Source organism: Pelobates fuscus, chromosome 6 (assembly GCF_036172605.1).
Source record: "Pelobates fuscus isolate aPelFus1 chromosome 6, aPelFus1.pri, whole genome shotgun sequence".
Lineage (NCBI taxonomy): Eukaryota > Metazoa > Chordata > Amphibia > Anura > Pelobatidae > Pelobates > Pelobates fuscus.
The window spans coordinates 32,029,299-32,044,306 of NC_086322.1; the positions used below are offsets into that span (position 1 = coordinate 32,029,299).

The 15,008-nt window shown below is 42.8% G+C and overlaps 1 protein-coding gene across 2 annotated transcripts in view; it reads right to left on the bottom strand.

Moving 5' to 3' along the window:
* The window catches only part of SLC4A11 (solute carrier family 4 member 11), a 188,922-nt gene that overhangs the window by 81,879 nt on the left and 92,035 nt on the right, over positions 1–15,008 (bottom strand). For both annotated transcript variants that reach the window (XM_063457590.1, XM_063457589.1), the window contains exon 3: positions 14,696–14,854. In XM_063457590.1, coding sequence (XP_063313660.1) covers positions 14,696–14,854 — 159 coding nt within the window. The remainder of the gene's footprint in view (positions 1–14,695; positions 14,855–15,008) is intronic.

Consider the following 15,008-nt stretch of genomic DNA (forward strand, 5'->3'; position numbering starts at 1 on the left):
CATTGGAAGGCTTTTGCGCATGCGCGGCAAAACACCACGCTGCACCAAACAGCATTTCCTTAATTGGGATGCATTGAATCAATGATCAGATCTCTATAGGAAACATTCAGCATCTCTATAGGAAACATTCAGCATCTCTATGTTGAGCGTGGAGACGCTGAACACCATTGCTCTCACACTGTGCAACACTGGACTAGGAAGGACCTCTAGTAGCCGTCTGAGTAACTGCACCTACAGGTGCTATTAATCTTTAAACACCGCCTTTTCTCTAAAAAAAATTATTCCGGTGACTATAGTGTTCCTTTAATGCAAGCATATCAAATTCGCGGCACAGCAAGCTGCGAGTACATGCTTGCCGTCAAGGCAGAGTAGGCACCTGCTCTCCCCACATTGCAGGTGCCTACTCTGCTAAAATTTATCCGGCAAGGATGAGAGGTCGCTGGCGGCAGCAAGGGAGCTCAGTCTGTACTTCCTGCTCCTCACCCCTTGCGCGCGCCCTCTGTGGTGATGCTGGGTGCCAGAATATGACGTAATTCCGGCCCGGCTTCACTAAATTGCGCTAATGAGGAGCAGGGAGACCTCTAGAGAGAAGATCCCCACCGGACCCCAGGGAGAGGCCCCACACCAGCTCCCAAAGGTAGGGAGCAATCAGAAATAAATAAAATGATTTGTGAGCTTGTGCAAGAATGTGTACGTCAGCATGTACGTCCGTCAATGAGCGTTTCCGTCCGTCAGTGAGATTTAGTATCGAGGGGGGAGACTGTGATTAAGTATAAAGGGGGACTGGGTTTTAGTGTAGAGGGCGGGGGCGATGCTGGGATTTTGTTTATACTGTACTTTTCCAAATAAACCTACGCTTCTATGAAAATGTTTTTTTTTTTTTTTTTGCGGTCCTCATAAACTTAAACGTGGATAATTTGGCCCGTGTTAGCCTTTGAGTTTGACATGCTTGCTTTAATGCATTAAACAAGTGTGTTCATTGCCCATACAGATTATCATTATAAAGCATTGGCATTTCTCTTATTACAGGATATAGTTTTGAGAAATGTGAGCAGGAGGGGGCACTTGTCACTAGGTAACCATGATGCCACGTCCTTGATTGTGAATGGTTACCAGGGGTATCTTAGAAACGCAGATCATCATATGTATAGACCTTTCAGTGTGTAACAAGAACAGGTCGTGATGATCACTGGAGGGAATGTTATTCTTTTGCCGGGAAAGCACAATCCACTTAATGTTGGGTCGCAAGAAATTATTTTAGGAAAGTGTAATAAATATTAAAGTGAATACACACAATATATTATCAAAGTTAAATAAACCTATACATTTTTTATATCCTAGGCCAGCGATAGCCATCCTCTTTATTATAGACATTTCTGAAATCCACTTCACTTGATGCTCATTCCGCAAGCACTTGAGTTGGCTGAGGATTGTGGGAAATTCAATTCGCAAACCTCTACGGTGCCATGTTTACCCATCATCAGCTCAGTCCATCTGCATCTCTAACTCCGAGCTAGTGCACTCAAATATCCACACAATCCTAGCATTGTACATATTTAAACATATCGAAGTCCGGGTCAATAAATCAATATTAATTAACGGTCTGTGTACCAGGTCCACAAGCTATAATGTTAACATGAATTAAAACAGTCACACTGTAGACTATTAGGCAAGAATAACAAGTCTTCATTCTAAATACAGAAAATTAAAGGTATTGGTGCTATGGGTCACAAGAGAACAGTTTTGCTTTTTCAGCGCAAGTACAAAAGTTTACTGCTAAAGTTTACTGCACTCCACTCACATGGTTGACATATTGGACAGGGAGAAAGGGTGTTGGATAAATAAACTCGAAAACTGAGCAGAGGACAAATAGGGCATGACGAGAGATGGCTGACGAAGAGCTTCATCCTCACATACACAAAAGGGACACTAAAAACCCGTATTACGGCTATCAAAGCCAACATGTAATTTTGAAAATGCGCAATTCACCCCATAAGAACAGACACTCCAGCAACTAGGTTGACCACTGGTATCCACCACTTCTACCAACTGTTTTTACCAACCCCCCCACCCCCCTCCCCACCCCATCATCAGAGACACTGCCTCCACAAAAGGGTTCACGTAGGCAATGCATGGATAGGCCAAAATGGAACGGTAATATCTTTGGGGTTGACTATATGGCTAATGGAAATGTTTAAAATTCGGGTTAAGACTCATTCTAGACTACACCATTATCTGTATTAAAGGACCACTCTAGGCACCCAGACCACTTCAGCTTAATGAAGTGGTCTGGGTGCCAGGTCCAGCTGGGGTTAACCCATTTTTCAGAAAAACTGCTATGTTTATAAATTGGTTAAGCCTTCCCCCTAATCCTCTAATGGCTGTCTCATTGACAGCCGCTAGAGGCACTTGCGTGATTCTCACTGTGAAAATCACAGTGAGAGCACGGAAGCGTCCATAGGAAAGCATTGTAAATGCTTTCCTATGCGACCGGCTGAATGCGCGCGCAGCTCTTGCCGCGTGTGCGCATTCAGCCGACGGGGTGGAACAGAGGCGGAGAGGAGGAGGAGAGGAGGAGGAGAGCTCCCCGCCCAGCACTGGAAAAAGGTAAGTTTTACCCCTTTTCCCCTTTCCAGAGCCGGGCGGGAGGGGGTCCCTGAGAGTGGGGGCACCCTCAGGGCACTCTAGTGCCAGGAAAACGAGTATGTTTTCCTGGCACTAGAGTGGTCCTTTAAGTATTGTGTATCACTGTAACATGCAGTCACCCCTGCTCCCCCACCCCCTTTTACTTTCTGTATCCCTTATACCTACAGCAAAACAACATTTGAATTAAACAATAAATACCGAAACTCTTCTCAAACACAAAGCGTAATTACAGATTGGAAAAAAAACACTTTAGTTGAACACTTGCCAATTTAACAGAACACAGAAATAGTAAACATGGCAGCCAACGAAAATGCTAAATTATCCAGGAAACCAGAGCAGGCTTGTGTTACCAAGCAGCATCCATCGCTCCTGCCTGGACCGAGAACATGAAAGCTGGTTCTCCCATTCATCTAAGGTGGAAAAAGTACAAAGAATCTGGACTGAGAAAATGAGTTTCTGGCTCAGTCTGGGCACCTGCAGTGTTTTCATAGTAAAGCTAAGTGGGCCTTTATGAGCTAAACGTTCTTCCATACTTTTGTTTTGCATTCCAATCACAACACTTCCATACATTGCTGAGAAGGAGGAGATCATAGAAACAAATGATGACCGATGTCTGAATGTTGCAATCCAGTTATTAATATGCAACGTTTATATGAATATGTGTTCAAATATTTATTCATTGTATTCATGCTCTGAATAGGGGAGTCTTGCCTCATAGAACAACCGTCTTCTTTCGGACAAACAAGTTAGATAATACAGTCCAACACCTAGGATTATAATTTATGTTAAACAAAGTTTCAGCAGTTTCCATACATACCAATCAGGTTTCTGGTGAGCAGGTGACTTACAATCCTGTGTAATAGACTATTTTATCCTAAAGGAGCATATTTTATTTATGACTAAGAGTAGATTTATATTTAAGTTCTTTATCTGAAAAAAACAAAAAATCAAGCTTTCGGCTTTTAAATCCTTAACAGTTTTTTTTAAAATGCACAATCATGATTAATTAAATGGAATTACAATCTCTCGTCTAAACGAGGGCTTTATAAAAGATTAATTGCTGATGGTTTGATAAAGAAGAAAAGAGAAATTCAATATTAAAGTTTGTTAGAAGAGTTGCCTGCATATTATGTTTCCAAACACAATTCCCAACATTGTAATATACAATGGAGACTAACCCAAATCCAGAATAGCCAGGTAACAGGCTAACAGGTGTTTGGAAGGTTTACCTGCACAATACCATGGAGACCTAAACATTGTGACTGTACGTGGTCCCAAGGCCCAGAAAAGTTACCGTTTGAAGGGGCCATTGCAGCTTCGTAATATGTTCTGGTGATTAGCGATGTTAGGAAAGACTCCTGGTAATCTCCAGCTGTAGTTAGTAACACAGCCAAGAACCTGTATATGCAGTATAGTGCGGTATAAAGACCTGCAAATGGTCTTTTTTTATCAAGTCATAAAGTAGCTAGACAAACCGATATAAACAGAGGATTCTTTGAAATGTATGTACAGTACCATCAAACAGGTTTGCTAATAATTATTTTAGCCCATTTAATTGGTCAGTTCATTCCAATAATTGCAGCAATATTAAAGGGACACTATAGTCACCTGAACAACTTTAGCTTAATGAAGCAGTTTTGGTGTATAGAACATGCCCCTGCAGCCTCACTGCTCAATCCTCTGCCATTTAGGAGTTAAATACCTTTGTTTATGAACCCTAGTCACACCTCCCTGCATGTGACTTGCACAGCCTTCCATAAACACTTCCTGTAAAGAGAGTCCTATTTGCAAGTTCTGTTTAATTAAGATTTTCTATTCCCCTGCTATGTTAATAGCTTGCTAGACCCTGCAAGAGCCTCCTGTATGTGATTAAAGTTAAATTTAGAGATTGAGATACAATTATTTAAGGTAAATTACATCTGTTTGAATTTGAAACCAGTTTTTTTTTTCATGCAGGCTCTGTCAATCATAGCCGGGGGAGGTGTGGCTGGGGCTGCATAAACAGAAACAAAGTGATTTAACTCCTAAATGACAGCGAATTAAGCTGTGAAATTGCAGGGGAATGATCTTACACTAAAACTGCTTTATTTAGCTAAAGTAATTTAGGTGACTATAGTGTTCCTTTAAACCAATAGATTAGAAGAGAAGACACATGACACAATATATCATTTGGTGCTTCCTTCAGTTGTTTGAGGTGCGACATAATTTGACACGCAGTGGTGAAACAGTTACTGACCCATAAAGCAGGCAAGCACACCCTGTGGAGCAAAATTGTGTGGATCAGTGGTTTTAAAAATCTTGTAAAACAGGTCTTATGTGGGCATGGCTTGACAAGTATCAATCTTGCTTTAGTACAATGAGACTTAAAGGGACACTATGGGCACCCAGACCACTTCAGCTCATTAAAGTGGCCTGAGTACGGTGTCCCTATTGCACCTATTGCTGCAGTGTAAAAACATTGCAGTTTTAGAGAAATAGCAATGTTTAGATTACAGGACTAAGACTGCCTCTAGTGGCCATCAGACAGCCACTGGACATCCTCATCCTAAATGAGGACATCCAACATCAGTGAAAACCCCACAGGAAAGCACTGATTCAATGCTTTCCAATGGGGAGTGCCTAATGCACTTGCAATTCTTGCAGCCCATGCGTATTATCCAAGGGACTTCGGTGATCAGAGGGACATCGGTGATAGAATCGGTTGAGTACATAAAACAGTTTATTGTCTAAAGGGGGTTTGAGGGCGGGGTGTGGGTGAGGGAATAGGGTTAGGAATACAGATTTGTATTCCCAACACTAAAGAATCCCTTTAATGGTCCATGGTATTACATTTTTAAATATTCAAGGTCGAAACCAAGGTCTTTGATATGTCGAAGCTGATCTAAAATAGGCAGTTTATGCTGGGACAAAATTGCAAATGTATAAAAGCAGTTTTGCTCGGAAAAATGGGCCAAGATTGCAGTCACAGCTATTAAAAAGGTGACAGTCAGTATTTATGTTTATTGGATCGCTTTGAAATCTTTGAAGAGACACTCTAGGCACCATAATCACTTCAACTTGTTGAGATGGTTATAGTGCTTGGATACCATCTGCAACACCAGTAGTAACAGAGACAGGTACACTATTTGGTCTTGCATGAATCAGTAAACCCCTCTCACGTTAGCACGATATGCAATGCGGGCATACTAATCAATATAAGAGCTGGGAAATTTACTCTCCGACCCTCTGATTGACAGGGCTTCTAGGCAGAGCTGTAAGCCGCCTTAAACCCGGTTTTGAAAAACAATGCGATAGAAAAAAAGCAGGGACGGTATCCAAGCACCATAACCATGTCAGTAAGCAGATTTGGTTAGATTGGCCCTTTAATAAACAAATCACAACAAAGCAGCAATTTAACCATGCAAATATTATTCAAAGCAGTTTATATTGGGTAAAGGCAAGTCTGACACCTTAAGACAGGCCACACAAATTACGGATTTATTACATAAAAAAAAAAAAAAAATCATAATTTTCCCTGAATTCCTGTTTCTCTGTATCTTTCACCAATTAACCACTGCTCCGATAAAAGGATTTAATTTGTATTTTTCGTGATGGATTGTGACTTTTGCACCGTACTGTATACATTACACATTTTTATGGCATTGTTTTGTCTAAGATGTATGTAAAATAGGAAGCTCATCTCAATGAGGTCTCCTGATGTCACCCAACAAATAATGGTTCATCAGTGTTTCCACCCTCCTTGCAAAGGAAAAATGTGCAATGCCAGAACTTCAAAGCTCTTATTCAGGAGTTGAGAGGTGAGGCCCTGTCAGCATTGTGTACTTTGTCATAAACAAGGAGTCTGCTTTAATACGAGGAAGTAGGCCCTCTATTGTATGCTTAATATGCTTTCAATGGCCCCAGACCTCTTGCCGCTAGACATCTCTCTGTGGGATTTAAAAGGTTCCTCACATGGTCAATTAGTCAGCAGCCTGTTTGAAATGACTCGGCCCAGCTAACTAGTTATAGCCTAAATTGTCACCAAGGTATGGCAGGTCGGGTTCAGCTTAAAGGGACAGTTTAGTCTCATTATAGTGGTCTGGGTGCAATGTCCCTCTCGCTTTAAACCTTGCAAATATAAAACATTGTCATTCAACAGGAACAGCAATGTTTAAATTACAGGGTGTAAATGCCTTTAGTGGCGGTCACTTTAACCCCTCAAGGACACATGACATGTGTGACATGTCATGATTCCCTTTTATTCCAGAAGTTTGGTCCTTAAGGGGTTAAAAAGCCACAAGAGGCGCCTCTGCAGAAATAGAGTTAAACCCGGCTATTTCAAAATCGCATTCTCACTGTCTTATAATGCATTGGATTGGCTGAGATTATAGTGATTGATGATCTCAGTCAAGGAGGCGGGGCGAGCCACAGTGAGAGCAGAGCAGCGTGGGAGAAAAGATTATTAATACCGTTTTTAACTCTTGTGCTGAAAAGTGGTCCACTAAACTGTGATTAGGACACTATAGCGTTAGGAGCACACATTTGTATTATCACTTTCTCAGTGCTATAGTATTCCTTTAAAAAGACGCCCTCTGCAAGCTTAACAGTGGAAACGTGGGACGGCCCCAAAATACCCTTTTGTTGTGTATTATATATTTATTTGTAAATATACATTTATTGGAATAAATTAGATAGTTATGGTCACTATTCAAATGGGTGAGGGTTTGTCCATTATGATATATTTTTGTTGCAAACACATTATATTCAGCAGAATGGCAACAATATTTCTAAAGAATAAACATGTCTTTTTTTTTTTTTTTTTAATTCATCTTTATTTGAAGGAACAATCTGGCAAAATGTTGAGTCTGGGAACAAACTGCTCTGGCCACGAACATCCACAGCAGCGTGAGACCTGAATCCGTAACCCGGACAGGCTAACTCTTTCAGCCCATCAGTAGCTCTCCATTCATTAAACAGTTTGAGAAAAATACTTACGTTCCCACTTTGTGAATGGGGAGATAGTGATAGACTGAGACCTTCAACTGTCTGAGGCTCCAAGATTCAAGGCTTTACCAAAGGCGGGGTTTTCATGGGCAGATTAACGCTTTGAGGTAAGCTGAGGCCCAAGGACCTCCTCTCACCATAACTTAATTTCCATGAATTTGTCATGGTGTCCCGAATGTCCCTTTAAAAATCTGATCATAGGGGCGGGGCCTGACCGCCATGCTGACCGGTCACATGCGGGAGAGGCTCCTGCAAAAACTAGCCATCTGGGCCGAATACTGTGGCATCAACTGTTCTTATCTCAGCCTAGAGGTACAGCAAAGTGAGCAGGGAGCTGTGGGCACTACTGCAGACCCCAAGATCGGGAGCTTTGGAGACCCGGAGGGTTATACACAGCTTTGGAGCCTGCGGCCTAAACGGGAGAGAAGCAGGGTGGACGGCCGCCACTCTGCTCTATATTCTAGCAGCCACACAGCAGCCCTGTGACACTCCTCACAGGCCCCGTTCCCCCCCCCCCATGGACCGGGGGGGTTATCCCAGTCTACAGTGGAGAGATCCGGCGCCATCAGGAGCAGATCCCACAGATCTTAGCCTGCTTTCGGACACCCGCGCTTGTTATACAAAATGGCGGCCTCACAGTCTGGAATGGCAAGGCTGACTGCCAGCAGACAGGAACCACAACACAGCTACAGGCGGGCTGAAGCACCCACCCCTGCACTGTCAAGCCACAGCAGCTGAGGAAATGGCAGCCCAAGCCTGTGTGCTCGGCGACTGGGTCCGGCCCCAATGCTGCACTCCAGGGCATTGAGACGTGCGAGGATGTGCCTCACATCGCAACCTAGCGCCTGGACGAAGCACCCCAGCCAAGACCCCCAGATAAAGAACCAGGGCTTATACCGATGGAGCGGTACTTGCCGAATTCTCCTACCTGCTGGAGCCCTGCCGACGCTTCCTGCACACGGGTCAGCGGCGGGAGAGTGCCGGGGATCATGTACCGGAGGGGACTGTGTTCTGCCCTTGCCTGTCGCACCCAGTTTGACTTTTTGTTACTCACCACCTTTTCGCTTTGTTTTCGCGCTGCGCTGGGTCTCCCAGGTCGCACACCACTACACTTGTGTTCAGGCTACTCAGGCCTGATGTGCCTAAATATAATGTATGTCTTGGAAACAAACACAAATAGGCATAAAAGCGGTGATGCATAGATGGCGCTGCGAGGATACTCTACAAAATAAGCGTGTTAAAAATGTATACTTAAATGCATAGGCAACAAGCAAGATTTAACACTAAACTTGTAGAAAAGATGTCTGTGCCACTCTCCTTGCAAAATACTCATGTCATACAAATCCTTGTTTTAAGCTTGTAAAATCTACCTTTCCCTAACATAGGGTCTCTAGCCTGTAATTTTCTATGCCTGCTATTACTTACAAAAAATTGTGCTGTATATTCAAATGCCATGTAACAGAAATGTCTTGTTTTATTAATATTTCTTGCCAACGCTGTTGTGGCATTGGAGAAAATCTATGTTAAACTCATGCACACAAAAATAAAGAATTTAAAAAAAAAAAAAAAAAATCTGATCATAAAAAAAAATTGGAAACCACCACAAATTGCAAATTTTCTTTGTGTGGCTGAAATGCCTACGAAACCCCACAACGCTATGTGAATTGGGGGGCTCCTGAGCACTCTGCCTCTCACCAGTTAGTGAATAGCCCGATTAATCCATAGTGCTCTGCCGTATGTGCTATTTATATTTAGTTTTAACCGAGCTACATTACTGTAATTAAATTGGACAGTCTTCACATTCTGATGCAAATACTTTTTTTGTTGTGATGAACACCAATAAAATGATCTGATAAGGATCATCAATATATTAATCCAGTCACGGATCTCCTATTCTATTGGTCGGTATACCTTATGTAGGTGTCATATAGTATAATGACGCAGATAGCTCCCAAACTGGCATAATGCATCTCAAGAATGCAATCCATTAACTATCAACATTATTACGCATACGTTGTGACCTCTAACCCCTCTCACTCTCTTCAACACTAGTATGTAATGGCAGATCAATCAGAAGAATGAAATCCGAAAAACGAAGGGATCAATTGATCTTCATAAAAGGTTCAGTATACCATTTAACAAAATAGCCATGATAAATATAATCAACATACTTTCAGAAAAAATACAAAATATCAACATACACACACACACACACACACACACACACACAAAATAAGAGGAGATGAAGAAAGATCTGTTCTCTCTAGCCAGCTTCAATGGACTACAAGTGTTTGCACAAAAACAAGAGTAAAATGCACACACTAAAAAAGTGGGGAATACTTCCTGCAGGGGGCTCCAGAAAGGGAGGGCCAATCCCTGGAGACATCACATGGGGAAAAATATATGGATATTTATATTTTCCCATTCAATGAACTCCAAGGACCGTCAAATACTGGCAGAGTTTAGTAGCCAGAGCAGTATAATTAGAAGTCAGTGGAGAGGCAGAAGCAACAATTCAGTAAATTCAGAAATATTTGCACCAGTGAAACAATTTTGTGTTTTTTTTTTTTTGGTTTTTTTTTAAAGACGCCCAGTCACCACTTCTTACGCTACTCTACTGTCCAGTTGGTTAATAAGCACTATAACTCAACATATAGTGAAAAATATTCCGAATATGTATTCACAATGAAAAGTGTCTTATTGGGACCCTGGGTCTAATTTACATTATAATTATATATATATATCAGACTGCAGCCCCTAGCTATGTCACATGACAAACATTGGCATTAAGCAGCCATGGGATAAGATTCATGGTACTGCACACTGCAGCGCCTGTGTCACATGACAAGCCTGGGGCGGCTGCAATCTGCGCATGCAGACAGGTTATACTCCGGTCTAGTTCAGCACAGAACTACAACAAAATGCCTTATAGCGCTGTGTGATTATGTAGTTATGGCAGCTACAGGTATGACAGGTAAAGGAACACACTGCTGGAATGTCCAAAATGAGTTTAATTCAATGTATTTATTTATTTTTTAAAAACAAAATCAGCTTTTTTGCACTGCTTATGATTTTGCTAAATAACAGAAGCGAGGAGTTATAAAATATTGCAATATTCAAAACCTGCGCTGGGCTTTTGCAATTGTTCCTCTGCCTGATTTAAATGGGGATTTGATTAAATGAGTTTTTATTAATTTAAATATTCCGTGAGCAGATGTTATGAGATATTATCCCAGGATGCAACTAAATATGACCTCAGTCTGCTTCTGTACTGGAATCCTCTATTCTTTATAAAGTCGATAAACGCCACCAGTAATCATAAGGACATATTGCCTAGATGTGGCAAACGCCGGCTAACATTTGAAATGATGGAAGATAGAACGCTGTGGGTTTTTTTTTTTTTTAAATAGCCCACCTAGTCTACATCCCAATCAATGAGGGGCCTTAAGATGAAAAAATGAATCGTAACGACAAGTGACATCATTGAAAACCAGCAGGTCTATGGGGGGCGGGGCCTGGACAGCATAGCGGCTGGACGTGCATCGTTTGAGCTCCGAGCTCAATTATCATACTTAGTCTGATTACCACACGCCAGCCAGCCAAAACGCCGAAAAAACGCCATAAAACGAGACTCACCTGCTTCTGGACACAGCCAAGGAACCCCGGGTACGCTGCTCGCGGGTGCACGGCACATAAGACAGAGCTCGTTGGAGTGAGGCCTAGCACAGTCGCCGGACGGGTGGCGCGGCCGACCCCCCGTTCCGAGCGCCGCTGGGACCTTCCAAGCTTGCCTTTCAGCCCTGTTTCCCCCCCCCCCACCTGGCGGGGGTCATCCCGGTCCACCTTAGCCTGTATCCTGCATAAAAGCAACTTAAACTACATCTACAACCAAGCGGACACACAAAATGGCGGCACGAAATACCCAGCGGGACTCTGACACCCAGCAATCTGAGGCAGCGCCTCTCACTCCAGCGCAGCTAACACAGGACAGGCTGGATGAAATCTTCGACCGCTTCTGGGCCGCGCTGGAGGCACGCCAAGCTGCAGCAAGGCAGCGGCATCAAGTGGACGACCAGGAGGCTGAGGGCCGGGTGGTGAGTGGGCCCCCACCCCGATCACACACACCTCCAAAGCACAGAAACCCTCCACTAAGAGATCACCCAGGCCGAGGGCCACTAGGGGTAGAGCCCCACGGCATCATCCACACAGACGGAGGATCGCCCGCAGACAGCGGCCACCTACCATCAGGACCTCCGGGCTGCCCCTTACAGGGGAGGACTGGGACCCCTGGAGCCCCCATGTCCGTGGCAAGAGGATGCTGGCCTGCAGACCGGCCTGGGGCAGGAGGGATGCTCAACAAAGCCACCAGAGCACTGCAGCCTCCTTAACCCCCAGTGCTCAGGACGCTCGTTTCCCGCCCTTGGGCATAGGCTGAACACCGGCTTACTGCCTACAGCAGTGCCATCACTATGGGACAGACCACAATAGCAGATGCCACTGAATGGACTCTTCTAATTAACCCACAAATGCCAAACTGCCTGGGTTTTCCATAGGCACACTTTTTTTTTTTTTTTTTTTTTAATGTCTGTTTCTCTCATTTATACTCGCTAGTTTAGAGTTTTACTCAGTCCTCTGATGTATATGCTCAAGTGCCATGTAGATAAAGGGCCAGCGGTTTCTAACTTGTATAACTTAACTGGGGATAGGAACAGCTTGTTTCATGTTAAACCTCATGTTGCCTAAAGCGCAGACAAGTATATGCTCCTGAGAATACCTTGCCTAATCCGCTGCCCATTGAGCAATAGGTTTGCAAAAAATATTGCGATCCCCTACTTATACCGGTCTGCCCGCTGCGGACCAAAACCGCTTATCACTACTGAGCGCTTGTCTTCGTCCTCCCTGACTACTTAACTTGTTGACTCTCACCTGTTAACTAAGTCATTAACAGTTGCGTTATCTTTTTATTTTATTTTTTATTTTTTTAAAGCGCTAGGTACGCATACACCCACTGTTACCTCTGCTAACTACATATCTAGTTATATCAATCACTGGGCTCCTAAGGCCTATATATCACGCTACAACCGGGATACACACGCATCAACTGAAGAGCAACTAGTTCTGTTCTATACATGTTTAACCTAGCAAGTTATATTACAAACACGGTGTCTAATCGTATGATGTTTTACAATAACTATAAAAATGTGCCTGCATAACGTATGCCATGACTTGTACTACCTATGTTTACCGATTTTGCTGGATGTCGCTGTTGTGGCGCATACCGGCTACCTGTTTAATATGTGCACACCCAAAATAAAGAATTAAAAAAAAAAAAAAGAAAACCAGAAGGTCCCACAAAAAGCGATTAAAAAAAAATGTGCCTGGTGTTTATTGAAGCTCTAAGTCAAAACAGGACAATGGACATGGGAAACAGCCAATCCAATTCACAATAAACTGCAAAAGCAAATTATAATGCATCAGTCATGTTATACAATTCTGCTTGAGCTAGTGGGTTCACTATCCTTAGGGGGAATAATTCTCTGGCAATTTTGAGGCCCTTGGAAAAAAAAAAAAAAAAATAACACAAACAACAACTAAGAATTAAAAGGAAAACTAAATAAATTATATATATATGAAAAGGAAGAAAAGTAACTACACGAGAGGCTATTATAAAAACGATAATGTGACCTTAACCTTGTAACAAAGTGCAGCTGCCCAACACCCCCACATTTATACATCGCTAAATTTTGCAAGTCAGCTATGATTAGAGTTTGGCATAACTCCCAAGTGTCCTTAATTAGGAGGGAAAGTCCCTAATTTGGGTCCTTATTTAACCGAATGTCCCTCTTTTCTAGGAGCTCCATACTGATGCTGTATCTGAGTGTAAGACAGAACTTCACAGCAATAATACTCATATTAATGTGTCTATACGCTACAATAAATGTGTTTAGAAATCAGTCTGTGTAAATAAGATACATTGTTCTTGTTCTAAATGACATTTTGGTTGCATGACATGGTATTACCAAGTTACCTAAAACGTCTCAGAAGAGCCCTGCTCCTGGCCACACCCCCATTCACATCCCTAAAGTAAAAGGACCACTAGAGTGCCAGGAAAACAAACTTGTTTTCCTGGCACTAGAGTATTAATAGGTCCCCGCACCCTCATGGCCCCCCTCCCGCCAGGCTTTATGGGGAGGAAGGGGTTAATACCTTACCTTTCTCCAGCACTGGGCTCCCTCGGCACTGGGGACTCTCCTCCCTCTTCGACCGCATGCGCGGCAAGAGCCGCGTGTGCATTCAGCCAGTTCATAGGAAAGCATTCTCATTGCTTTCCTATGGACGCTGGCGTCTGCGCACTGAAAATCTCAGTGAGAAGCGCCTCTAGCAGCTGTCAATGAGACAGCCACTAGAGGCTGGATTAATCCTAATGTAAACATAGCAGTTTCTCTGAAACTGCTATGTTTACAGCTGCAGGGATAACTCTAGAGGGACCTGGCACCCAAACCACTTCATTAAGCTGAAGTGGTCTGGGTGCCTATAGTGGTCCTTTAAAGTGTCCCTCTTTGTCCATTTTCACTGTTGGGAGAGACATTTAGGAGGGACAGTAGCTCTTTCGGGGCCTAGCTGGTAGTAACTACGAATTAGCTGCATTTAAAGATTGTTGTCCTAATAGAGCAAGGATCAATCAGAAGATACTCTGAAAGGTGAGGTATAAACAGACATGTATGAATTACAAAATAATAAACTAGAATAGATTTTAGCTTAAATGATATTAAGTAAACGTAGCACGCTCTTTAGCAAGCAGTTACCATATTTTTCAAGAGAGACACTCCAGGGTAAAGCTGACCCCTTTAAGTTATTGGATGCATGCTTGATAAAGGTCATGAGATGCCATCACTGAACTTTGGGGAGGGGAATCAAGTTACAAAACCAGACACAATGCATAGATTATATTTACTATCTTTAAGTCATTTTTGACATTACAAATCCAGAGTCTGTGCTAATGGCCATATACATCAATTCATGCCAATGCCATGCTGCTATTTGACATTTTATACTAAGCACGTACCTGCAGCACTTTGCGGGACTTCCAAATTGACGTTCACAAAAAACCTGATGCTTTCTCCAGAAACAATGGATGAGTGTACAGTGTCAAAAAGTTCCTCGCCTCCACCTCCATCCTCTTCTTTGGGATCACAGCCATCATCAGTGTCACACTTCAGGTAACCTGTAACAAACACACGTGATTCACATTAGATCATATGGACAAAACAGATATATGCGCACATATTAGCATTGCTATACCAATTGGAAACATGTACAATCTCACCCTACATATTGTTACATATTAAAATCCCTATTCTACATTGAGTGTCATGCTT